At 44.1% G+C, this 27,566-nt stretch overlaps 1 protein-coding gene across 1 annotated transcript; it reads left to right on the forward strand.

Annotated features, from left to right (window-relative positions):
* Positions 1 to 27,422, forward strand: MYO15B (myosin XVB; the record flags this gene model as incomplete). Its single annotated transcript, XM_031968640.1, has 41 exons — positions 1 to 67; positions 597 to 727; positions 1,491 to 1,586; positions 2,252 to 2,487; positions 2,725 to 2,903; positions 3,222 to 3,294; positions 5,282 to 5,443; positions 5,543 to 5,646; positions 5,882 to 5,958; positions 6,106 to 6,190; positions 7,100 to 7,225; positions 7,635 to 7,738; positions 8,133 to 8,315; positions 9,123 to 9,204; positions 9,544 to 9,669; positions 11,886 to 12,177; positions 12,281 to 12,371; positions 12,597 to 12,798; positions 17,161 to 17,273; positions 17,459 to 17,518; positions 18,405 to 18,480; positions 18,744 to 18,862; positions 19,323 to 19,441; positions 19,552 to 19,693; positions 21,953 to 22,064; positions 22,478 to 22,647; positions 23,234 to 23,382; positions 23,557 to 23,614; positions 23,763 to 23,835; positions 24,327 to 24,397; positions 24,634 to 24,707; positions 24,801 to 24,916; positions 25,049 to 25,143; positions 25,271 to 25,348; positions 25,432 to 25,528; positions 25,752 to 25,897; positions 26,029 to 26,150; positions 26,321 to 26,454; positions 26,817 to 26,950; positions 27,090 to 27,224; positions 27,326 to 27,422. Coding segments are annotated over 41 exons (4,866 nt in total), but the record flags the coding sequence as incomplete, so codon positions are not given.
* Between the last annotated feature and the right edge of the window lie 144 nt (positions 27,423 to 27,566).

The raw sequence follows: 27,566 nt of genomic DNA on the forward strand, positions 1-27,566 counted from the left end.
TTTGCCCAGGAGCTGGGGCGACTGGAAATCCCGGCCGAGCTGTTGGCTCTGCTGAAGATAGCTGAGGGTGAGTACTACAAACCCTTTCCTCCTTTTACTGGAAAGTTGGGAGCTGAGGGTGTTGACTATTACATACACTGTCAACTAAGTCACTTTGTTGGATAGTTTTACTTTAATTTTTTCCTTTGTTAGAAGAGAAGACACATTGACAGAGTTGAGGGCTGGAGATAGCTGTAGCTATGATATAAAAAGCAAGGCATCAATAAAACTTTATAAATATATTTTGAAAAGAGGAAGCAGGGAGGGAAGAATCAGTACCTGAGATGCTCAGTTCTCTCCACTGTGTGTCTATGCTGTATTTGGAATCGGCTGCTGTTTTCACCTGTCTATACCCTTCCATCAAGCTCCTTGCCCACCTTCAGTGGTTCTTTCTCCCTCAGCTATCATTGCAGTGTTGTGGCTTTGTGATGAATGACTTTCCATTGGTGGTAAGGGGCTGGAGAAGGATTCTGGGACTAGGCGAAAGTAGGAGGGAGAAGCGGGGATACGAAGACCCTCCCCGTGACTGGCTACTTATGCTTCTGAGATGCTCCTAGGGCGCCAGCATGTCATGGCTGAGAACATCACAGAAGCCCTGCCCCCCGAGATCACAGCTCAGGAATCACTGGCTCTCCCTCCTGACATCAATAGATTCCCCTTTTCCAGATTCATCCCTGAAAACTTTGAGGTACTGTTTGCTCCCCACTCTTTCCTGTCCATTTGCCTCCACTGGTTTCATCATATTCTGTTCATTCCGACTAGCAGCTTATTTGCTATTCTTCCAAAATAATGTTGTTATATTTCCTGTCTCCACATCTGCTCTCCATGTCTCTTGTATCTCTCTTTCTTCACCTCTGTCTCCTGGAATCTCCAGGTCTCTTCAAAATTCAGTTCCAGTGCCCACTAGGTTCCCCTCAATTATCAGTGCTTTCCTCCCAGTCCCTACCCCCCAAATTACTATTTATTAACTTTTATATTAATTTACCTATGTATACATTTTCCTAGTAGTCTGTAAGCTCCTTGAGGGCAGGGACTGCATTGGTTTTTATCTTTGTATCTATCCCAGTGCCATGAGCACACGCCTGGCACATAGCATAAACGCTTGCCAAGTTGAATTGAATTATAAGCTCTTTCCCACATTATACTACCCTCATTTTCCCCTGTGGCGGGATTCTCCCTCTCTGGGCAGCCACCTTAGATTGTTTTCACTTTAGCACCCACCATAACTAGCTATTTAAAAAAAATTAAGCTTTTTATTTTCAAAACAAATGCATGGATAATTTGACAACATTGACTCTTGCATAGCCTTGTGTTTCAGATTTTCTCCTCCTTCCCCCCACTCCCTCCCCTAGATGGCAAGCAATCCAATATATATTAAATATGTTAAAAATATGTTAAATCCAACATGTATAAACACACATAACTAGATATTAATACATTCTCCTTTTCAGAAACCAATCCTGCCCAGTCCAGGAAAGCCCTTGACCTCCCCCCTGACTAATCTGGATGGGGCGAACCTTCAGCTTGCCCTGGACATCAACAAAGTGGTAAATTGATTGGTCCTGGCCAGGAGGGAAGCGGGTCTAAGTGCCACTGAGTCAGGCAGGAGTGGACAGAGTCGTCAAGATCCCATCCCTCATCTCCATTCCTTCTTCATGGGATCATCTAGCTAGAATTGGGAATAATTTTCCAAGTCTCTTAGTCCAATATCCTCATATTATAGATAAGCAAGTTTAATGAAGTTTAATAAGATTAAGGGATTTGCCCAAGGTCACTCATGTGATTGACTGAGCTAGGATTGGGACAAGGCTCTTTGAGAAACCCATTGTTCTTTCCAACAATCCTTACCCAGGTTTCTGATTTCCATCCCTGACTCCCTTCTCCCCATCTAATAGTAATAGTTGCCAATCATACCAATAGCCAGCATTTATATAGCACTTGGGGCACAGTATATATATAACACAGTGTACACTGTGCTAATTACTTTTACAAATATTGCCTCATTTGATCCTCTCAACCACTCTATGAGGTAGGTACTATTATTATCCCCATTTTACAGTTGAGGAAACTGAGTGATTTGCCCAAGATCACACAGCTAGAAAGTATCTGAGGTAGGATTTGAACTCTGCTCTTCCTGATCCTAGCTCTAGCACTTTATCCCCATCCTGATATCAAGTTTCCCTCTTGTCCTTCAACCCCTTTGTGTTAATAGATGCTCCGGCTTCTGGGGGACCTATCACTTCAGTCCTGGCAAGAACAGACCATGGGCACCTATTTGGCCCAACAAGGTCTGCGCCACCCCACCTTGAGGAATGAGATCTTTTGTCAACTTGTGACCCAGTTATGGCACAATCCAGACGAACAGCAGTGCCATCGAGGCTGGGCACTCATGGCCATTCTGCTCAGTGCCTTCACCCCGACTCTGATCCTTCAGAAGCCACTGCTCAAGTAGGTTGGAACCGAGCAGCCTCTGGGAGGATGGGCAGGGGACATGAGGAACAAGGGGGCAGAGGAAGAAGAGAGAACAGGGGCTGAGAGGGTGTGGGAGCAGAGTAGTGGTGAGTGGAGAGCCTGAGTAAGGGGACAAGGCTCTGGGAGGATACGGCTGTCAGAGGGTGACTCCTTCCTATTATGGCTGGATCCAGGGCCAGGGTCCCCAGTGCCAGGCTCTTAACTCTCCCATAGGTTTGTGTCTGACCATGCTCCCAAGGGCATTGCAGCTGTGTGCCAGCACAAGCTCTTGGGAGCATTGCAAAGACCCCAGGCAGCCATCAACACTGTCCGTGCCTACCCGCCTACCCAGCTGGAGTGGATTTCAGGGTGGCGATGTGGGCGAATGGCCCTCGACGTCTTCACCTTCAGTGGTAAGTGGGACTGAGCACCCTCTCCCCTCAAGCTACTTCTGGAGTCACACCCTTCTTTCCCAGAACTGCTTCCCAATACCTTCCCCCTCCCACCCCCTTCCAACCCTCAGGGTTCTCTTCCTCCTTTCTGCCTTTTGATCTCACAAAGTGTGGGTCCCCAGCATCCCTAGGCTTCCCTTGATGACTCCAGTTCTCCACATGATGCTCCTTTCTCATGGCCTGCATAGCACTCACCTGGGGACCGCCCTTACCCGGGGAATGCCCTGCCTTACTCCATCTCCCCCCAGCTTCTAACCCTTGGCTATTCCACTCCTGCAGAAGAGTGCTACTCGGCAGAAGTCAAATCCTGGACCACGGGGGAAGAGTTTGCTGGATGGATCCTGCAGAGCAGGTAAGGGAGCCTAGGAAGCCTGGCAAGGTCAGGCAAGGGCACTGAGCCGCCTCTGCATTTCTTGGGAGTGAGTCTTTAAACCAGTCTCATTAACAAGGCTAGGGATAAAAGGGCATGTACGTCAGTGACTTCATGTGCATATGTAAATGGGAAAGTGTCTAAAATATATGTCTGGGGGTAGCTAGTTAGTGCAGTAGATAGAGCCCCAGCTCTGAAGTCAGGAGAACCTGAGTTCAAATCTAGCCTGAGACACTAAACATTCCTAGCTGTGACCCTGGGCAAGTCACTTAACCCCAATTGCCTCAGCAAAAAAAAAAAAAAAAAAAAAATATATATATATATATATATATATATATATATATATATATATATATATCTGTATGTGCATGAAGTAATAATGTACCCGAGATACATTGTAAACTCTAAGATAATTGAGAGTTATTGTGTTAGCATGTGTATGTTATATAGGTTTGTGTGAAAATGTCTGAAGTATATATGTATACACATCAAATAAAATAAGTTAGGTGTTTTGTAAAATATAAAAGTGTTTGATAGGTGCAAACTGTTTTTTAAATTAATAAGCATTTATTTTCTCTTCTTCCCACCTACCACATTTTAAAAAATGCAAAACAAAACACTTGTAACAAATATGCATAGACAAAGAAGACAGACCCCTAAAAGTGAGTTATTTCTTATGTGAGTCTTAGTGAATGGTTGACAATCATCCTATTGACTAAAAAGTATTAAAAATATTAATAATGGTTTTGTATTTCTTTCTTTCTCAAGGGAAGGGAGAGAAATAGGGAGAATGAGAGAATCTGATAGTGATAATTAAATTGTTTCAAAAAATTAAAAAATTAAAAATAATTTGAAACAAAATTTAAAACCTTGAAATTATTAAAAATTCAAAATAATTTTTTAAAATTAAAATAATTTAAACATATTTGTTAAGCCCTTTTATGGACCAGGCACTGTGCTAAGCTCTATACAAAGACAAAAATAAAATGACTCACACTCTCAAATAATTTACAATCTGTAGGAGAAAATTACAATGATAGTTTACTTAATAGTATTATTTTTCCAATTGCATGTAAAGATAGTTTTCAACATTCATTTTTGCATTATTTTGAGTACCAAATTTTTCTTCTCCCTTCAACGCCCACTCCCCAAGACAGCAAGCAATCTGATATAGGTTACACAGGTACAGTCATGTTAAACATATACAACAATAGTTTGACATAACTGATAGAGAGTTTGAATCCTACTTCATACTTAGAAGCTCTGGGACCCAAGGACAAGGCAATCAACCTGTTCCCTCATGAGTAAAATGAAAGAGTTAGGTTTGATGGTTTTGGATGTGCCTTCTAACTGACTACTATGAACCTATGTCTCCTTAAAACAAATAGGAGGTAATCTTGGTGTGGGAGAGACCCTAGCAGTTAGAGAGATCAGGAAATGCTTCTTGTAAGGGGTGATAGCTCAGCTAATCTTTGAGGGAAACTAAAGATTCTTAGAGATGGAGATGAAGAGGGAAGACATATCGGGCAAAGACAGAGATAGGGCATAGAATATCACGTATGAGGAAGAGCAAGAATTTGGCTGACTCAAAGTGCATGTTGAGAAATATTGATTAAATAATAAGACTAGAAACGTAGACTGGAGCCAAATTGTGAAGGACTTACAATGGCAGTTTATATTTGATTTTAGAGGCCACAAGGACTCACTAAAGTTAATTTTTAAAATTTTAGTTTATTTTTTTTCAACTAACAAAAAACATTTTTTTCTTTTTTAGGTATATGGATGTACATGTTGTGTGTGTGTGTGTGTGTGTGTGTGTGTGTGTGCAGGTGTGTATATGTGCATGCATGTAGGCATGTATGTAGCCTGTGCATATGTGCATACATATATGTGTATATGTGGGGGGGAGGAGGGACAGGAGCCTCCCCCCTTCCCCTTGCACTTGGTTCCATTCTTTCCCTTATTGCAGGGGCATAGAGCAGCCGATTCGGGGTTGGTCGGTGTCTCTGCTCTCTGAAGATTCCTGGCAGGATTTGGTCGGCTGTGACTTTGTGCTGGATCTCATTGGGCATACGGAAGACTTGGGGGACTCGAGTGCCCCTCACAGCTACCCCATCCCATCCCACAATGTGTGAGTGCTTCCCTTGCTCTGTCCAACTCATCTCCCAGGGCTGCGGTAACTCCCCTCCCCTGCCATTGCAGCCTGTGATAGGACCACTGTTTTCTCCAGGACTTACCAAGACATCCCCCCACCGCCAGGAATCCAGGCACCCCCCTTGGCTCCCGAGCCACCTCCGGGTCCTGCCCCAACTCTACCTCAACGGAGCCATCCAAGTGAGACCTGCAATTAGCTTCCCAAGGCAGAGCCAGAAGGGCATTATTACAGGGCCAGAGATGGAGGGCAAGGATTGGGAGGAGGCTGTTGGGAAATCAGACTGGGCTGAGGGGACCTGGGGCTGGAAGCAACTTTAACAATACCTGTTACCAATGACCCATGTGTATGCTTTGTAAATAAAAAATTAAATTTAACAAAACAAAAACCAATACCTGTTACCTCTCTTCCCAAAAGGGGAACCTCAGAATGCTAGGAGCTTGGATGGTTTCCTGGATAACCTTTTTGAACCTGTGCTCCTCTCTGGATCCAGGGTGAGTTTACAATTTGCCAACTCCTCTGTAGCTCTCCGAGCTCCTCTTCCCCGTCCCCATCCACCCTCTGATCATCTCTCCTGACTCTTCCCCCATTCCATGGCCCCAAGCGGCCAAGTCTGATGTGCTGTTGGCTCTCTGTCCCAGGAGGACTTGACAGAAGCCAGGGCATTGAACAGCCGAATGAAAGGTGGCGGAGGCATTGGGACCCAGCAGGGAGGCTTCCCCATGAGTGAGTATGGTCTGGTCACCTTGACACAGACTTTCCTTATTCAGGAGCTGCCATTGTAGATGCTTTTTCTTAGATACAGTCCCTCACAGAGCCCTGGGTCCGGGACCTTCCTCAGTGTTTATCACTAGATCTAGAATTATCTGATCTCCTTCCCTGAGGTCTTCCTCTTGATGAGAGCAAAACTCTGTATGATCTGAATAAGCCATGTAAAATTATGTAAAATGACAAAAAAAAAAGTCTCCTTTGATCTACAAACCTAAATGGTCTTGCATCTGGCAAGATTTCACATTTACTTGAGACTTCCCTTAGACCCATGCATAAAATGGGTCTTCAGAAAATTACTCTGCAGATCACTTCTCTCTTGAGAATGATATGCCCACCAAGAGAATCCCTCCTTTAACAATAAAGCTTTTTTTTTTTATCATAGCTTTTGGGTTTAGCGAATTCCTTCCCAGAAACCCGGGGCCTTGGAGACCACAGAAGCTTACCCATTCCTGCCTAACCTCTTCTTTGGTGCCCTCATCCCTCATCCCTCTGAGGCTTTTTCTTAGATACAGCCACCCTGGGATCTTCCTCAGTGTTTATCACTAGGGCTAGGATTATTTGATCTCTTCCCTGAGGTTTTCCCCTGAGGTTTCAAATACCAGGGACCAGTGGATGCCATGCTAATAAAGGTTAGCACAAGAGGTCTGCTCATGGTCTCGGACATATGGATGAGGTCCCTTGGCTGCTAGGGAAATGGAGCGCCAGGAGGAAGTTAATTCCTGAGTGGCTGGGCACATCTTTTTCCTTGGTCTCCTCCCTCCTGATTCCGAGCTGTCCTTCTTGCATTAGGAAATTGCTCCCCAGATACAAGATGGGGACTGTGGCAGATTCACATTCTCAATGACTCTCCTTCCCCCCACCCAGTGTACCCAGGGATGACACAGATACCAAGCTACCAGCCTGCCATGGGGGCGATGATGCCAGCTCCAGCACCATTTGTGTCAGCGATGCCCCCTGTGCCTTCAGTGGGGGGGGTCCCCATCATGCCAGGTATGATTGAAGAGCTAGTGTGCAGGTGGGCACTTCTCTAGGATGATGACCAGAATGCCTACTGAAGGAGAGAAGGCGATGTAGGGGGTTTCAGCTTCCTCCTGGGAGTGAGGAGGATAATGACCTGTCAGAGAGATGGCCACAGTGGTAGTCATTGGGATTGGCTCTAGCTGATCTTTGGGCTTGAAACTCACCTGTTATTAACTGACTGGGTGACCCTGGATGAGGGACTTAAGCTCTTTGTTGCCTCAGTTTCCTCATCTGTAGAGTATAGATAATAATTCCCATAATATCCATGGTGCAGGATTGTTGCAAGAATCAGAGGAGAGAATGTGTGGAAAGTTGTTTACGAGTCTTACAACACTGTATACAAATCGCCTATAATTGCTCTGTCCTATTTGCTTCTCAGCCATGATGCTGCCATCCCAGGCCCAGCCTGTGGTCCCCACGCTCAGCACCACAGAGCTGGCTTCCCAGCAGCAGAACTTTATCAACCAGCAGGCCATGATCTTGGTAAGGGCTCCAGTGGTGAGGATAGAGGGGAGGGTGGCTTTGGAATTAAAGGGCCTGGTCAAATCCAAGTCTGAAATCAAATCTAAAGTCCAACAGAAATTACCTCTACAAAATAACAGGCCAGTCACTTCATTCTTTTTTTTTTAATTGAAGCTTTTTATTTTCAAAACATATGCAAGGATAATTTTTCAACATTGACCCTTGCAAAGCCTTGTGTTCCAGTAATATCTTCATCCTCATTTATACAATGATTGTATTAGAGTAGAGGGTTTCTCAGTCACTTGTTCCATGAATACTGTGCTAGCTGGGAGCCTAGCTTTCTGTTCTGAGTGGGGATACCCAGCGGGATTTCTCATCTTACCAGGGATGATCTTTCCCTTTTTCTCCCACCCAGGCTCAGCAAATGACTACCCAGGCCATGACTCTTTCCCTGGAGCAGCAGGCCCAACAGCAGCGCCTTGCCCGGGCCTCCACATCTGACCCCCCGACTGCTCCCAGCAAACCCAAGAAGCAAACCCAAGTTGTCAGCAAAAGCTCACCTGCTCCCAAGGCAGAGCCCCAAGATAGCCCGGAACTGGTACAGACCTGAGGGGAATAAATGGCCATTCCCAGCAGGGATAGGTTGGAGCAGAGCAAAACTAGGCAGGGAGCAGTGTCAGTGGTGGAAACAGGGACAGAAGATTCTAGGGCCTTAACTTTTGGGTACAAACATTAATTAGCCAAGAAAAACAAAAGAAGGAAGAGGGAAGGAGATGATAACATGTCCTAGCTCCCAGCTGGAGTGGAGCAGGTAATGAGCATGGCAGAGTTCTGTCAAAGTAGAGCAAGATTCTGGGCAAAGGAGGTAGACATTATCTCTTTTTTTTCCTCAATAGTATTTTATTTTTCCAAATACATGTAAAGATAGTTTTCAACATTCAGTTTTGTAAGGCTCTGTGTTCCAAATTTTTCTCCCTTCCACCCTTACTTCTCCCTCCTCAAGACCTCTCATATAGGTGTACGTACAATTCTTTTAACTATATATATATATATATATATATATATATATATAATAAATATTCTATTTAACTATATTAAAATAATAAATATATTAACTATATATAATATAACAATATTAACTATATTGTGTGAAAAAAAATCAAACTAAAGCGGAGAAAATCATGAGAGAAACAAAAACAGCAAAAAGGTGAAAAAGCTATGTTTTGATCCACATCCAGTCTCCATAGTTCTTTCTCCAGATACGGATGGTATTTTCCATCCTAAGTCTATTAGAATTGCCTTGAATCATCGCATTGTTGAGAAGAGCTATAGTTGATCATCGCATGATCTTGTTGTTCCTGTATATTTTGCTGCTTCTAGCTAGCCATTATCTTGTTCCCAACAGGTAGAGACTCCGGAAGAGGTTAAGGAAAAACTGAAGCACCCCCGTACCTTCCAGCAGAAACGGGATTATTTCCAGAAGATAGGTAAAAGACCCCAGACAAAGGCTATGGTCCTACAAGCAGAGATAACCTCACGTTTGGGAGGAGGGGATCAAAACTGGGATGACGGTGCAACTTCTCTAAACCATCTTCTGGCACAATCATGACAGGACAGAGGAAGCTCAGATTCTCTTTTTTTTTTTTTTTGGCCCAGTGGGGCATATTGGCTTGGCAACAGGGCCCCTATTGACTAAGGGCTGGGGCCAGCATCAACAGGAATGGAAGGAGTTGTAATGCAAAAATGACATTAAAGGAGGGATGCAGAATACAAGGGGCAGAAAACAAAAATTATGGGCTAGTATCAACTCTGGTATCTCCTTGCAGGGCAGCAACCTATTCATATAATAAAGGTAAAACCACCTGCAAAGGTGTCTATTCCCCAGGCGGAAATAGAGCAGGAAGAGGAGGAGGAGGAGGAAGAAGAAGAAGAGGAGGAAATCAAAGATGAAGGTGAGGTTGTAGAAAGACTCCTAGTTTGGGAAATGGGAATCTTGGGCATTGGCCCTTACTATTGGACTAACTCATTGTGAAACTTTGGGCCTTGTTTTCCTCCTCTGTAAAATAAAAGAATTGGACTAGAGGATGTCTCAGATCCCTCTTAGTTTTGATATTCCATGATTCTGTGATACTCATATGTAAGCCATGGGAGATATATATATATATATATATATATATATATATATATACATACACACACACATACACACATATACATAAATATGTATATTCCATGGTTCTGGGATATATACATTAATATATATATATATATATATATATATATATATATATATACACATTAATGTGTGTGTGTGTGTGTGTGTGTGTGTGTGTGTAGTATGGATCCCACTTATTTGTATGTTGCCTCTCATTCAGTCTGCCACTGAACTCACCTAATAATTTAATTTATCATCTCAAGCTTTAAAGGAATCTAAGGGCATTTTGGATATTTTTTTAATTAATAAAATTGTAACTTTGTCAGTTGGTCAGTCAAGAGTTTATTAGGTACTTACTTTATGCTCTTTTCATTGATTAATCAATTGACTAGAACCCTTATTCCAGTTCATTAAATATTATTTATTGAATAAATTGAAGAGAACTCCTTTCCCAGGAGAAATTATTTATGTTCAATTTATTAACAATGAAATTAGCAATAAAAAAAGGCTAAGATTTCTTAGCAGGATTTCTTATCTTACCTGGGTTGCTCTTTCCCTTTTACTCCCACCCAGGCTTAGTAAATGACTACAACATATATGAGATGTTGGCTATGACAATCACAGACATCTTTAAACTCTCACTGTAATAGTAGATGATTTCATTTCCAGAAAAAAGTCTCACTATTCAATTCATTCCAAATGCTAACTTAAAGACTCTTAAAATTTTCCATATTTTTCCTTAAGGTAAAAGCTAAATTCACTCTTTTCAGGAAATGTTAGTCTTTTTTTCTGTGTCCTCTTTTCAGTCATCAGAGGAAAATCTTGAATACTTGCTGATCTTCATAGATTCTTCTTAAGATTTTCTTTATAATGTTTCCTAATATAAAAAATTTTCTGTTCAGACATGGAATAAGTTTCTCTCCTTTGTCTTCTCCACAGATTCCCCATAGACACTCATGGAGTAAATATAAAACGAATCTAATTCTCTTTATCTCCATAGGGAGATAAAGTATCTCACAGCAGTGCATTTCTTTTTTAAAAATTAGATTTTTTTTTTTTTTGGTCTTTGTGCAGTCCATCTGCAAGTTAATTTGTTTTGCCTTGTATAGAATCAATTTATACTTTTAAAGAAATTTACTGTTGCTTCTTTTCTGCTGAATTCTCTTCCATCTCTGTGGTGATTAGTTTGGAACAGTTTTCTACTATATATTTTAACTTTTTTAGTTTGTTTATCTTATTTGAAAACTCTAGTTTCTGAATTACTTTCCATTTTAATTTCTTCTTTTAAAGATGTGTTTTTATTTTTTAAAAATTAGATTTTTATTAACATCTTTTGTTTTTGTATTACCTAAATTTCCTCTTGTATCCTTCTACTTCTTCCTCCCCAAAGAACTATTCTTTATAATAAAAGATTTTTTTAAATAAAAGAAGTAAAAAAAAATATCAAAATTAATCAACACACAAGATAGGTGATACAGTAGATAGTACACTGGCCAGGGAGTCAGAAGAGTCTGTGTTCTATGTGATCCTGGGCAAAATACTTAACCTCATTGCCTCCTCTCCCCCTCCAAAAAAAAAAAAAAGATAAATCCATGCATTTTTAAAAATTTGATGTTTTATGCAATAGACTTCCAATTGCTAGCATAAGCTGCCTCTTGCAAAATGTTCCATTTGGTTCTTAAAGATACTATGTATCAGGTTAGCTTGAGGGGTGTAGTGGATAAAGCACCAGCCCTGAAGTCAGGAGGACCTGAGTTCAAAGCTGGCCTCAGACTCTTGCACTTTCCTGGCTGTGTGACTCTGGGAAAGTCACTTAACCCCAATTGCTTCAGCAAAACAAATAAAAAAGATACAATGTATCTAATACAGTATAGTATGTGGAGGAACTAAATGAAATAGGACTTGCACTAGAAGAGAGGGAGAGAACAGATAGTTAAGACGAGGCTTTTCCCCCTTCCAAACTCCCAGGATTATTAACTAACCTTCTAATTAGTTTTTCTTTCCTTCTCATAGCACCTCCTTGTCCTCCTCCCCCAGTGGCCAAGAAGCCACTTCAAAAGAAGGAGGGAGGAGACAAAATTAAGAGTGAAGTTGGTGCTGGAGCCAAAGCAGAAGATAAAGCTAGAACTGGCTCTAGCCCAGAAGCCAAAAGCCAAAAGGAAAGTAGAGAAAAGCATCAAGGAACTGTGGTGCGAAGCTCAAAGCCAGCTGTCAAAAGAGCAGAGCCCAGCAGAGAAATTCGTAACATCATCAAGATGTATCAGAGCCGTCCTGCACCAGTGCCTGAACCAATACAGCCCATCAGGTTGGGGCCACAGAGGGTGCCAGGAGCTGGAGGAAAGCTTTCCAAAGGGATGCTGGGGAGGTCTCCTTGGTACTGATCCTCTCTCTCCCTATTCCTTCCCCAGGAGGCCCCAAAGATCTTTCATAAAGAAGAACGACCCCAAAGATGAAGCCCTGGCCAAGCTGGGTCTTAGTGGCAATCAGCTTCCTCCTTTGGTGAACTTGAGGGCTGAGACCCGAAATTCTGGGGTTTACAATTCTAATTTCTTTTCTGTTTCTTCTCCTTCTTTGGAAATTCTCTGTGTGTGGAGGAGCAAAAGTCTTGTGTTTCCCATCCCCATCCCTTCTTGGACTTAGATAGACTTATCATCTTGTGGGTCTCTGAGGGAAGGGAAAAGTGCCCGATGGGCACATGAATAATTCTTCTCAATTTCTTCCTAGCCATCAGCTCTGGGCCCCAAGAAGGGCTCACCACCACCTGTTTCACCTCGGCCCTTGAAATCTTCTAGCTCCATTAAAGAGAAGCAGAGACCCCTGATGAATTTGTTTGCTCCAACTCAATCCACAACCTCAATTCCTGAGCCTTCACCACCTCCACCTCCACCTCTTCCTCCATCAGAGAACCTGGTCTCACCCAGTTCAGGTGAGGAAACCCCCATAGACCCATCTGAGTCATTCTCAGTTATGCCTTTCAAGATTGTCATCTGCATCCTGGGGTTCTGGGGAGGCAGGTTTCTCATGATCTTTTGGGGGAGGAATAGGTTTTCATGTTAAGCATGACATGGTAGGAGAGGTGAGATCAAAGGAATTCAAAAGTCACTTCTGACTCTGAGATTTTCTGATTTTTTTTTTTTTGTTTTATAATTGATTCTAGAAGGTTTTCTTAAATCAAGTTTATTTCCATCCTCAAGTGACAGCCATCTTGAACAGATGGGGTTTGGAACTGATTACATCTTACTAGCTAGAGAAATTTTTATTTTTAAATATGGGAGAGCTAGGCTGAAGCACTGGACTTTGTGGAGGGTGTTGAATTGTCATAAGCTAAATCCATGTCAGGGATGGGTTGCTAGCTTACTTGGTCATGGATTTAGAACTGTGCCAGGGTAATAGTATTTGTAATTCCTGCTATTGGGAGAGGCTGGTGGATTGTTTAAATTTGGGCCAAAGATAATTAGGTGTCTACAATTAATCTAGAACCAATAGGATGAGACCCTAAAGGTTGGGGGATTACCAGGTTGATGAAGGATGAGAGAACTGGGAAGTTAGAAAAATGAAACTAAGTAAAGATTCTATACTGAACAGTAGTCAGCTGTAAATGGTATTGTACTTCCAGTCTGGGTGAGATAGGGAGAGCCATTCCCACCCACCAAAAAAATTAAAAGTAGTAAAAATCTTAAGAGGAAATTAAATAGATGAGGAAACTAAAGCAAATAGAGTTAAATGACTTGCCCAGCTAGTAAATGTCTGAGAACATATTTGAACGCGGGTCTTTCTGACGCCAGGCCCAGTATTTGTCAAATAATCGTCCCCAACATTACATAACCAATAAGTTGTTCTTTCTGGATCTCTTTCTATTCTCATGTACATGACTTACCATTCTTATCAGTGATTTCTCCCTCTTGAAGTTAGTTTATATTACTTTGTATTAGATAGATTCAGTGACCAGATCTCTGATTTCATTGGTAAAGTGAACTCCTTCTCTTGTAAATTGGCATTTTCTAAACAATTTAGTCCTGGAGTTACCTAGGCCTCAGCTTCTTAAAAGGTAGGTCACAACCCCATATAGAATCATGTAAATAAATGTGGGGGCTGTGAAATTTTGATTTATTATCAGTAAATGATTTGCATACTTATTTTATATTCCTATATAACTGGCTGGTATAAAAAATTTTTCAGCAAGAAAGAGTTGCAAATGGAAAAAGTTTAAGAAGACCTGATGTAGAGCATTGAGAAGTTAAGTTGTTGCCCAGGGTCATACAGTCAGTATGTATCTGCAGTTAAATTTGAACTCAGTACTCACTGAATTCAGTTCATTTCTCAATGAGTCTTTCCCCCACTGATATCTTTTTTAAAATAACCTTTTATTTTCAAAACACATGCAAAGATTGTTTTCATCATTCACCTTTGCAAAAACCCTTTGTTCCAAGTTTTTTTCCTTCCATTCTCCCTATTCCCTCCCCTAAACAGCAAGTAATCCAGTTTATCTTAAACAAGTGCTACACAAGAAAAATCAGATCAAAAAGGGGAAAAAATGAGAAAGAAAAGGAAAAAAAGCAAGCAAACAACAACAACAAAAATAGTGCAAATACTATGTTATGATTCACATTCAGTCCCCACAGCCCTCTTTCTGGATGGAGATGGCTCGCTCCATTCCAAATCTATTGGAATTGCCTTGAATCATCTTATTGTTGAAAAGAACCAAGCCCATCACAGTTGATCATCACCTACCCTTGTTGCTGTGTACAATATTCTCTTGGGTCTACTCAAGTTCACTCAGCATCCAGTTCATGTAAATCTCTCCAGGCCTTCCTGAAATCATCCTGCTGATCATTTCTTTTTCTTTCCCGCCCCCCCCCCTCGCCCCTTTTAAAAAATAACTTTTTATTGACAGAACCCATGCCAGGATGATTTTTTACATCATTATCCCTTGCACTCACTTCTGTTCCTATTTTTCCCTCCTTCCCTCCACCCCCTTCCCCAGATGGCAAGCAGTCCTATACATGTTAAATAGGTTACAGTATATCCTAGATACAATATATGTGTGAAGAACCGAACAGTTCTCTTGTTGCACAGGGAGAATTGGATTCAGAAGGTATAAATAACCTGGGAAGAAAAACACAAATTCAAACAGTTTACATTCATTTCCCAGTGTTCTTTCTTTGGGTGTAGCTGCTTCTGTCCATCCTTGATCAATTGAAACTGAGTTAGATCTCTTTGTTGAAGAAATCCACTTCCATCAGAATACATCCTCATACAGTATTGTTGTTGAAGTAAATAATGATCTCCTGGTTCTGCTCATTTCACTTAGCACTGATCATTTCTTATAGAACATTAAGTAATATTCCATAACATATATATACAGTAACTTATTCAACCATTCCCCAGCTGATGGGCATCCACTCACTTTCCAGTTCCTACAACAACAAAAAGGGCTGCTACAAACATTTTTTGCACATGCCTCCACTGATATCTTACTTCATTTATTTAACGATTACTTTTCTCTATTAAATTTGACATTTTATTTTCCCCATTTACATTACATGTAAAAACGATTTTTAACTTACTTTTTTTTTTCAAAATTTATTCCAATATGTTTGAAAGAATTGCACATATTTAACATATATCAGATTGCGTGTTGTCTTGGGGAAAAGAGAGGTTAGGAAGTGAGGGAGAAAAAATTTGGAACACAAGTTTTACAAAACTGAATATTGAAAACTATATGTTTGTTTGAAAAATAAAATACTATTTTAAAAAGACAGAAATTAAAAAAAAAACCCAACCCCTCCAAAAAAAATTTGAGTTCCAAATGCTCCCCTTCCCTTCTATTCTCTCCCCCATATTGAGAAGGCAAGCAATTTGATATAAGTTGCCTGTGTGTAGTCATGCAAAACACATTTCCATAACAAATACGCATTTCAACACACAGTGCTAGTCACTGCCAATAAACAAATGATAAGATCTCTTCCTTCTATTAGTGTACACACAGTTAAGGTGTCTTCCAAGACAGGGAGTGGTTGGAGAAGGAAGCAATTCAAACAAAATGTTCCAGGAAAATTAGAGAAGAGAGAAAAACACTCAGCAGCTGGGATCAGGTGAGGCTAAAAGATGAGGGTTCTGAGAATAGGAATGAGATGGTAAGCATTCTAGCAAAATGAATCAACTGTAGACGCAGGGAAGCTCCAAGACTTTAGGCAAACAGAACACTGGAGAGTCCAGATTGCCTGAAATCAGTGTCAAAGGAAGGATGAAGGACAGTGAGAAATGAGTCTGGAAGGCCATTGATGAGCAGTCATGTAGTCTTAGGAAGACAATTTTGTCAGTTTTGTGAAGACAGAAGAGAGACTGGAAGCAGGCAGACCACTTAGAAGGCTATTATGGAGGCAGGGAGATGGCACAATGGATAGAGCACTGGCACTGAGTTAGGAGGACCTGAGTACACTTAACACTTCCTAGCTGTGTGACCCAGGGCAAGTCACTTAAATCCAATTGACTCAGCAAATAAATAAATCTTTTTTTTTTTTTTTTTAAAAAGAAGACTATTACCAGAATCTCTTTGAGAGTAGATAAAGCAATAGTCATGAGAGGGAAACAAAGTGGAAGAAAGAGTCATGGAGGTAAAACAGATGGGATTTGGCAATTAATTGGATACAATAATTATGTATTGGATATAATAATTATAATGATAGCTAGTATTTATATAGTGCTTTAGGGTTTGGAAAGCACTTTACAAATATAATCTCATCAGGGTAGCTAGATGATACAGTAGATGGAGCACTGGCTCTGAAATCAGAAGGACCTGAGTTCAAATCCTCAGACTAAAACACTTAACACTAGCTGTATGACTCTGGAAAAGTCACAACCCTAATTGCCTTACCTCTCCCCCCAAAACAATAAATATTATCTAATTTAACAACCTCCCTGGGACATAGGTGCTATAGATCAGGACACTGAGGTAGACTTAAGTTAAGTGATACAAGCAAGCCATATCTGCGTCTGGATTTGAACTCAGGTTCTCCTGACTCCAGGTCCAGAGTTCTATACACCATGCTGCCTCACTACTTTATGGGTACAACAAATAGAGTTCAAATCTGGCATCAAATACTAGTTGTGTGACCTTAGCCAAGTCATGTAACTGCCTCAGTTTCCTCATTTGTAAAATGATCTGGAGAAGGAAATAACAAATCACTGCAGTATCTTTGCCAAGAAAACTCCCAACAGGGTTACAAAAAGTTGGACATAAGTGAAATGACAGGAAAGTACAGGATTTACTTTTTCTGATCTTTAGACCCAGTTCAGAATATGGGAGATGAACACATCAGTACCCAGTTGCTTCATCTCTCAAGCAGTGTTTCCTTTGCCTATGCCAGTGCCACCTGGAGATTGTTCCTTCGAAAAGAGGTAGGAAAGCGATGGGTTTTTTTTTCCTATTGGTCCTGTCCCCTTTTCTCAATGCTCCTGGAGAAAAAATTGGGCTGGGATAGGAAGTGAAGCTGCTAGCCAGAAGTGGAGCCTTCTCATTTTCATTTGGACAATAGCTCCACTCTTCCTTGGGCTTCTTTCAAATTCCCCTGTACTTCCCACAGGTGTTCTATCCCCGGGAGAACTTCAGCCACCCCTACTGTTTGAAACTTCTCTGTGAACAAGTGAGTCCTAGATTCTTTTTATTCCTCTCACTGAAAGGGAAAATTTGCAAGCTTGTCAAAAATAACTCTCCATTGCATGATCTTCCAAGTAAGTTTTACGCTACCTTAGGTGCTCAACATCTCAGTTCTGGTTCCTGGATCTGCTTTCCTCCCTCGTTTATGGTCCATTCTCCAGAATTCCCCCTCCCTTTTGTCCCTTTCCTTTCCATCTCTCCCCCAAACCCTAGTCAATGGGCATTTTTGTTTTCATTTACATATTGGAAGTAAGGTAGATTATGAAGTGATCTGACAAAACTAATTCAAGTTATCTTTCCAAGGAGCATTTTCACTTTAAAGGAGGCTCTATAAGCTACATTAATCATGGTTGGTAATACTTCAAACATTGCATTATATGAAACCCAGACAATGTAGGACCCTTCATAGTATTTCTTAAATCACAGTCCCAAACATGTTCATGTTTAAGATTGATTTTCAGTTGGTGGAAGGGGAGTTCTAAGAGACAGAGATATAGACACGCCCATGAGAGCTAGACACTAAGAGACACAAAGATATCTACAGGAATACTGAGAAGCAAAGGGGGATAAGGATCTAGATAGAGCCAGAGGCAGACAGATGGGGGAACAAAAGTATTACTCTTGAAGAGGATGGGACTATTGGTATTTCTGTCTGTGATCATTCCTTTCCTTTTTTTTTTTTTTTTTAAACTTTTTTTGCTGAGGCAATTGGGGTTAAGTGACTTGCCCAGAGTCACCTAGCCAGGAAGTGTTGAGTGTCTGAGGTCAGATTTGAACTCAGTCCCCCTGACTTCAGGGTCCCTGTGGCCATTCCTTGGGAGGTGACTCTCACTCTGGAGATCCCCATTGTAATATGACTGCTACATCTTCAGATACTACGTGACACCTTCACCGAGTCCTGTATCCGAATTTCACCAGATGAACGGAGCAAGATGAAGGACATGCTAGGTACAGGGAACCTTGGGGCTGGTGGTGGTCAAGAGGGTGGGAGACTCTTGTGTTCTAAGCCTTGGGAGCTAAAGCCAGGAAAATGGTGATGGAGGTATCTGTGGGGGCTTCTGGAAAGGGGCATTACCTCCCATAATTCAGGATAATCCTTGAACCCAAGACTTTGAGTAATCAGGATGAGAGAGGGCAGTTACCAGATAGGGAAGGGCATTGTCAGGGAAGATGGGGACAGTAGCCAGCTCAAGAGAGTCTCTCGTCCACAGCGGACTTGCAGGTGGGCATGGATGCCAGTTCCATTGTTGAAGATAGTATCAAGAAGAGAATTGTGGTAGCTGCCCGGGACAACTGGGCCAATTACTTCTCGAGAATCTTCAACGTCTCGGTCAGTGCAAACCCTACATAGTCCCCGGTGGGGCCCCACTCTGGGACCACCCAGAATTGGGGGGGAGGGGGTTATTCCTCATGAGTCCTAGTTTGCCCGAGTATTTTTTTGGTGCCTTCCCATGTCATCCCATGTTCTCCCACCATGGTGAATGCAGTGTTCTATGTACTGGGCATTACAGAAGGGCAGAAGGAAGCTTCTCCTCTAATCAGAAAGACGTGATTCCTTCCTTCAAGGACCTCCCAGCCTAACCTTACCCTTGGGAAGGAGCCCCTCATCACATAAGGGAGACAGAGTTCATGAACGTGCTGGCAATGACAGAATGGAGGGAAGGACATTTAAGCATTTGAGTGGAGAATCTTCCCAGTTTCCTGTGGCCCTCTCCTCACTCTGCCTGGGGATTTTCCTTGACCTTACCCTGATTTCCCTGTCAACATTGTGACCTCGAATTCTACCCCAGGCTGAGAGTGGCAGTGATGTCCAATTCCTAGCTGTGTCTCATCGGGGGCTTCGCCTGCTCAAAAGTGTGAACAATGCCACTTTCCTCGCAGACCATCTCAAAACCCTCTGCAGCTACAGGTCAGGAGGAGCAGGAAGAGCAGAGAACATGGGTAGTCTGGGTGCTTTCCCGTGCCTTAAGTTAAAGGCAGCTCTAACGGACTATCTACCCCTGATTGATTTGCTCACAGTTTTGCAGAAGTCCTGGAGGTGGAGACTCCAGGTAACAACATTCTCCAACTCACCCTGAAAAATGAGCAACTAATATTGCACACAACTCAAGCACAGGCTATTAAGTCCATGGTGGAGCTGTTCCTGAGTGAGCTCAAAAAAGTGAGTGGGTATGAGGCGGAAGGGGAGAGTTGAAGAAGAGGAGGAGGGGTCATTAGTGGTAGATTGGGAAATGGCTGTGATGATGGGGGTACCCAGAGACTGGACAGTAGGTGTGGAGAAGGAAGACCAGTGCTTGTGGAGGCTACTGGGACAATAATAGGTTATGGAATCATAGAATATTTGAAAAATGTTAGAGGAGGGACTTTAGGCAAAATGGATTTGGGTTTGTGTGTGTGTGTGTGTGTGAAGCAATCAGGATTAAGTGATTTGCCAGAGTCACACAGCTAGATTAAATATCTGAGGCTGTATTTGAACTCAGAGTCTCTTGACTCCAGAGCCGATGTTCTATCCACTATGTCACTTAGCTGCCCCAGAAGATCATAAAATTAATGTGTCATGGACCCTTTTGGTAAAGTTTATGGACTACTTCATAGGGAAAATTTTTTTAAAAATCATAATTCAAGGAAACATCAAATTCCAGTCAGAGGTTAATGAAAATAAAGATGCATTTTTTCCCACTCTTTGGAATTTATTCAAGGACTCTTAGGTTAAGAAGCCCTGAGTTAGTCCACCCCTCTTAATATTTAGGTTTCGGGATCCAACAGTTTGCTTAGAGTCTAGGAGTTTGGACTTGGTTTGACCTGAAAAGATACCCAGATATTTGGCTGCCTTTAAATATTTAAAAGTTGTCATGTGGAGAATGAATTAGACTTAGCTCTCTTTAACCCTGGAGAGCAAAACCAGGAACTGGATGGAAGTTGCAAAGAGGCATATGGTAGGGACTTTAAAAATGCTTGTTGATTAATTGCAAAACAATGGGGAAAAATACAAAATGTAGACAATTTCTACCTTTGAGCAGGTTTTACACACACAACAAGGTGTTTTGATCTGGGAAGGTAGAGATAGATAACGAGTGGCAAGTAATAGGAAAGTCTAAGATAGTGTTAGTTCCTTTATTATTCCGGAACTAGAGATGGAAAGGCTGTGATGGGGATGATACTTGCAGCTGAAGGTAAAAAATAGAACATGGTTGGGTCTGGGTCAGGAAAGGTCTAGTGAAATTTCACTGTTCAGGACAAGTGGGCTCTAAGGTAAGAACTCCAAATGTCTTGCAGAGCCTGATTTCTAGGGACAAAATACTAATTAAGAAAGGTAAAACCGCATGCCATAGTAGCAGAAGTGTGAGAAAAATCTTCCTAACAAGTTGTTGTTAGGAACTTTTTAGTTCACTAGTTAGTTCAGCCATTGAACTAGTTCAGTCATTCAGTCTGACTCCCTGAGACTCTATGGACTTTTATCCGTGGGTTTTCTTGAAAAAGATGTTGGAGTGGTCTGCCATGGCCTTCTCCCGTGTGTCCCCATTTTACAGGTGAGGAATTAAGGCAAATGGAGATGTGGTCCTAGGGTCACACATCTAGCAGAGTTTTTGGTCAGATTTGAACTTAGATCTCCCTGAGTCCATCCTGGGGTGCTCTTTCCATTACCCCTTCTAACAAGAAGAGCTATTGAAAATGAAATGGGCTGCCTGGGGAGATTATGGTCCCCCCTTACTGAAGGTCTTTAAGTAAATGCGGCATGATGCTCTTTATGTATGTTTAAGTTGGGACTGTCTCAGGTAGATCAGAAGGCCACTTGAGGGACCTTCCAATTCAGAGCCCCGGTGATTCTGTGGTATAACTCTGAACAAGGCAAGGAGGAAGCAGCCTGCCCACAGAGAATAGGGCAGGGGTGAGGATGGGGAAGTCAGGTATTAATCAGGCACTTCCTCCTATATGCTATATGCTTTCCTGATTGCTTTAATGTAAGTGCCTTGCTTCTGTTTTTTATTTCTAATTTACCTTGTATTTAGCTCGTTTGTACTTAGTTGTTTCCATTAGACAAACATTAGACCATGAACTCCTTAAGAACAGGAGCTTCAGACTTTTTTTTTTTTTTTTTTTTTTTTTGTATCCCCAGCTCCCGTACATAGTAAGCATTTAAATGCTTGCTATCCAGGCACTGTGCAAGGTGGATCTGTCTCTCTGCCCTCAATTTTGTAGCAGAGAGAAGGGGCCACCTGCACACTTACAAACATTTGCACATTTAAAGTCACTACAAGGTAATTTCAGGAACGTAGCTAAAAAACTAGGGGAAGGCCTCCCGTAGGACCCTTGAGTAGGGTTTTGAAGGGAGACAAATTGTAAGAACCGAAGGACGAGGCTGAGGGAGCAGTCAGACAGAGAAGACTCCAATCTGCTCCATCTGCTTCTCCCTCTGCAGGACTCGAGCTACGTTATTGCCCTTCGGAGTTATGTCACTGATGACCGAAGCCTCCTGAGCTTCCGCCATGGAGACATCATCAAGTTGCTGCCCATGGCCTCCCTGGAGCCAGGTATACATATGTGCCCTGACTTGAGGCACAGTGTGCTGCTGTTCATTTGTTTTTTAGTCATGTGCGATTCTTTGGGACCCATTTGGGGTTTCCTTCTCCAGATCATTTTACAGATGAGGAAAATGGGGCAAATAGGGTGAAGTGACATGCCCAGGGTCTGAGGTAGATTTGAAATCACAAAGATAAGTCTTCAGGCCTGGCACTACCCCGTGCCACCTGGATGCCCAATGGCCAGCCTAGGGAAGGACGTTTATGTGTGTTCACTGGAATGGAAGGGAGGATCCTTACAGTGTGGACTGAGGAGAGGAGCTGGAGGTGGCGCCCGCCTTGACTGGGTGGTATTAGGGGTCAGAACGTGGCCCTGGAAGCCTCTGGGATCTAGCCCTCGCACTCTTTCCGTCTGACACTTGCAGGGTGGCAATTTGGCTCCATCGGGGGTCGATCTGGGCTCTTCCCTTCGGACATGGTGACGGTGGCTGCTGTGCCCGACTACCTCACCTTCTCCAAGGAGCAGAAGGATGGGTGGCAAAGGAGTCTCTCGAAAGCAGAACCAGGGTCGTCTCCGCAGAACCGGGCCATGGAGGTGAGGGAGCTTGGAAGAACTGACAGGCTGAGCCCTAACTAGCCATTCTTGAACTTTGCCGGCATTATGAACACCGTCCTCTTCTCTTGAGGTTATCTTGGCCTGAATTAACAGAATCAAGTCCTGGAAAAAGGAATCCTTTCTTCTAACTCTTGACCCACCAGGAAAAAAACACCATTCAACTCGTTCAGCTGAGATTGGTGCTCCAAGAAATAGGGAAGGCATTGAAGACGTCCTCCCTGTCCTTGAGGAGCAGGGTGACCACTCTGCAATTGGGGAAGGGGATTTGGCTCCTAGGGTTCTATTTCATGTCTTATCTCGCCGACTAGACTGTACGCTCCCTAGGAGCAGGGAAACTGTTAGTGTGCTTCTCTTGTGTCTGGCCCAGAGCTTGGCACGGGGCCGGGCAGCTGCTCAATAAAAGCTTCCTCAGCTTGACCAACTTCTGATGTTGCTCCCTATACACTTGTATTGTGGGTCTTGCATAGACAAATAGCTTCTGAGGCTTGGAAGCACGGCTGCCCCCGGGGTCAGCCTGCACAGGCTACCAGGTGGCTGGTTGACTCTAGGTTTCCTGTATCTTCAGTGGGAACACAGCCCCAGCCAGGAACCCAGTGAGTACTCTGCGGGGACCAGCTCCGTCTTCCTGGACGGCAGCAGCATTCTGAGTGCCGAGACCAGCACGTACACTATGTGGGAGTATGCCCTGAAAAACTTCTGCCCGATGCAGACCTTGTAAGTAGTACTCTGCCTTCTGCGGGGGCTGGTCCTGTGCTCCCTGCTCAGCTGACCCCAAGCAGCAGAAACAAAAAGCGGGTGCCCCGTTTTCTCCAACGCCCAAGACCTGTGATCAGGCCTTGGCCAGTCTCCTCCCTGTGAAGCCCTGATTGGGCCTTGTCCTTAATCTAGGGAGGGCGACGTGGTGATGTCGGAGGAACACGCCAGATGTCTGGTGCAGCACACTAAGGTAAGGGGCCAGGGGCAAGAAGGAAACCCACCCCCTTCCCAAGTGCTCTGCCAGACGACTGGCACAGAGGGCGGACACATACAGACTCAGTCTGTTCCCTTTCTGCACTGCTGCCCCACGGTCACTGCACAAACACTCTGATCCTCAGGTTCCCATCCAGAAATCTCTTACCAAGTTAATGGTCAAGTCCATGAACGATCTGGCTGTGGAGAACTTCAGGGGTGAGTCATCCATGATTGCTGGACAAATGTATTTATTAGCTGGGAGTCTAAACTCCCCTCCGTGGTGAGTCTCCACATCCAGCCCACCGCGCTATTACCAATGTGCATGGGTTTCCGTGGCTCTCGGACTCTTCACTAACGTCCCCAGGATCCTCAAGCTCTCCTGCTGATGCAGTGGCCCTGGGATGTATCTCAGCAGGTCCTGCCTGAGAGATGTGTGGGTGTTGAGACTGGCCCTGCCTGAAAACCAGACCCAAAAGTGTTGGAGGGCTGGAGACACAAGGGAGGGAGGCTTAAAGGGAAGTGATGGGAAGGATGGACCGGTGGCGAGCACTCCTGGGGAAATGGGCCCACTCCTTAACCTTTGGGTTCATACTCAGAAGGCATAAGAATTGAAGGACAAGGCTGAGGGAGCAGTCATATCTGGACTTAGGCCCTAAGGTGCCCCCAGTGTACCCCCTTAACTTTCTTTTCCCACTTTTGCTCCACAGCTGTGATGCAATTTATGGGTGATCAGCCCAAGAAGAAAGATGAGTTGGATATAATATTTGAGATGTTGAAGGTGAGTATCAGAGCTAGAAGTTCAGGAATATAGGAGAGCCCTGGAGCATCTGATTCTGCCGTATTCAGGGCCTTGAATTTAATCTTGTGACCCATGACCATTACTCTGTTCCATTTTCTGATTTCCACCTTCCTGTCCCTAGCCCCAGAATCTGTACCCTCCTCCTTCCCCAAACTTTTTCTATCCTGACAAAAGCCCTCAAACTCTCCCTGAAAACTACATTCCTATTCCCATAGCTGTGCAAGGAAAACAAACTGAAAGATGAAATTTACTGCCAACTCATCAAACAGGTCACAGAGAACCCCCAACAGTGAGTGTTGTACAAAGGTTGAAGTTGGGAAAGGGGAAAATTGGCAGGGTTTGGGGAAGGTACAGATGATCCACAATTTAATCTGTCTTTCAGGGAATCCTGCATTCAGGGATGGAACCTCCTCAGCCTCCTCACTGGTTACTTCCTCCCTTCATCCACCCTGATGCCCTATGTCATCAAGTTTCTGCAGGACGCTGCCCCTGGTCAAGGTATCTCAGGGGTGGAGGAAAAGGGTAAAGGGGATAGTGGGAAACAAGACCAAAGTGCCAGAGAAAACATTTGTTGGTGGGGAGAAAACAAGAGGCAATTTATGATCTGTTTTGGCCTCCTTATCTACACAGAGCTGGTTCAGAAATGCCAAGAACATTTGCAACGTACAGTCAAATATGGAGGTCGCCAGTACCTGCCCAGCTTTGGCGAGATACAAGCCTTCCTGGTACTTGGTCTGGGAGGGAGAACACTTTGAGTGTCCCCTATGGGGAAGGAAGGTGCCCAGCATCACTGTCCCCATAGTTTTGTCTAATCACCGGCATATAGTCTCATTCTGCAATTTTCCTTGGCAGAAAGGGCAGATAAGTCGACCATTGTTGCTCCACCTGCCCGGAGGTACAGAATACAAGACAGTCATCCAGACCTTTACAGTGAGTCCCAGGAGGTTAGCAATGGAGGTTGTGGGGAGCGGAATCCCCTTTCCTCTTGACTTATGATCTTACACACACACCAGGTGGTGAGAGAAGTGCTGGAAGAGATGTGTATCCAGATGGGCATTAGAGAACTCTTGGAGGTTCAAGAGTTTGCCATCTTCCTCATCAAGGGACAAGGTGAGATGGGGAACACTATCTGGGACCAGCTGAAAACCTTAAGGGAGATACGTAGGTGACATGGAAGGAACAGAAAAAAGGTCTCCTGTGTGTGGGTGCCAGGGAGGCTCACTTGCATGCTTTAAGGGGTTTGGTAGCCTTTAGGCGAGCACTGCACTGTTTGCCCAAAGACCCTCCTCTGAGGGCGGGCCAGGCTGCAAGCATCCCTGGGCCATTTTCGCAGGTGCACTAGTGCGGCCTCTACATCCCAACAAGTACCTCAATGACGTGGTGCGGGAGAGCGGTGTGGAGCTGCATAGCCGCCGGCTCACCTGGGACAGCCCCCTGCACTATGAGAATGAAGTCTACATCAGCACTCACTACAGCCAGGTAGTTAAGGCACCACCTCCACTGATTCTCCCCAAGTTAGGGGGAAGCGGATGGCGAGGAGGATGGATGAGAATTGGAAGCAGAGGTGAAGGGATGGATTTCCATCAGGGCTGTCCTGCCCTCTTCCTTAGGTACATCGGGACTACCTGCAGGGAAAGCTGCTGGTCAGCACCCAACCCCAAGTTGAAACATCGTTAGCTCCCCTGGTGGTCCTGCAGCTCCTGAGCAGAGAGATAAGGGATCTGCCTTCTGAGTATGAGCCCAAAGGTTAAGGGGTGGGCCCATTTCCCCTGGGGTACTCGCCACCGGTCCATCCTTCCGCTCACTTCCCTTCAAGTCTCCCTCCCTTGTGTCTTCAGCCCTCCAACATTTTTAGGTCTGGTTTTCAGGCAGGGCCAGTCTCAACACCCACACATCTCTCAGGCAGGACCTGCTGAGATACATCCCAGAGGCACTGCATCGGCAGGTGAACTTGAGGATCTTGGGGACTTTAGTGGAGAGTCAGCTGAAGGCCTCAAAGAGATATAGTCGTAGAGAAGCACAAATTGGCTTCATTGGTGAGCTACTGCCTTGGGGTGGGATTGGCCAATAAACGGGGGGGTTTCAAGAAGAAATGGGAACAGGCTGAAGCTGTAGAGGAACCCTACAGATTTCTGTTTTCCCCCTCTGCTTTCTTCCTTGTACAGCTTACCCTGCTTGTAGGGATATGCCATCTCCCCACCCCGTGGTACTCCCTCCCATCCTGCTACAGTGGCCCAGAGGTCGCTTCCCACCTCACCAACTCTCAAAGCCCTCTCCCTTCTACGCTCTCTGTTCAAACTGCACTGTAGGCAGGTGAAGCAGGCCCGATCAATGTCTGAGCAGTGAGATGACTCACTGACATGTTGCTTAAGTCCCCATCCTTGCTGTTTGCCTGCAGAGGCCATGAGAAACCTCCCTCTCTTTGGTTATACCATATACATCGTGCTACGGGTGAGTGAGCCGAGGATAGCCACCCCCTGCTTATTGGGTCTCAACCATCATCGCCTCGTCTTGGTGAATCCCAGCTCCCAGGTGGGTGTGATTCTCTTCCCTCCCCCCACTCTTAACTCTCTCCACCCTGATCCCCACAAAGATCCAGAGAACAACTCTCTTTCCTGGCTGCCATGCCATTCCCAGTCACTGCCTCTTCCCACATCCTCTCCCCTCCTAGGAACAGTGCCATTCCATCACTCTGAAGGAGATACAAAAATTACGTCAGCTCAGTGCTCTGAACGACGTCCCGGGCCTGGAGCTCAACTACGGGTCTTCTGCCAACCCCAAGACTATCTGGTTTGAGTTGCCACAGGTGAGAGCCCTCTGATGCCAGCAAGTGGCTGATCCATCTCTGCCCCCAGCCCAGGCCTTCATCAGAAGGGATGCCCACTAATGCCCACTTTGCTCTTACAGGCTCAGGAGTTACTGCACACCCTCAACTTCTTAATGGAGAACAGTACTTCAACCTAGTCTGGTCCAGTACATCCTGAGTTGAAAGGGATTGGGGGGGGGGGGGAGACAAGGACTTTTTTCTCCTCTTCCCGCTCTCCTGGACCCCTACCCTCAGTAATCTCCTCTGGTGTTCCTGCCCCTGCTCTGGGGTAGAGCAGAAGGGATTGGGTGGCCCGGGTATGAAGCTGATAGCTCCCTCAGA

This window comes from Sarcophilus harrisii, chromosome 4 (assembly GCF_902635505.1).
Source record: "Sarcophilus harrisii chromosome 4, mSarHar1.11, whole genome shotgun sequence".
NCBI lineage: Eukaryota > Metazoa > Chordata > Mammalia > Dasyuromorphia > Dasyuridae > Sarcophilus > Sarcophilus harrisii.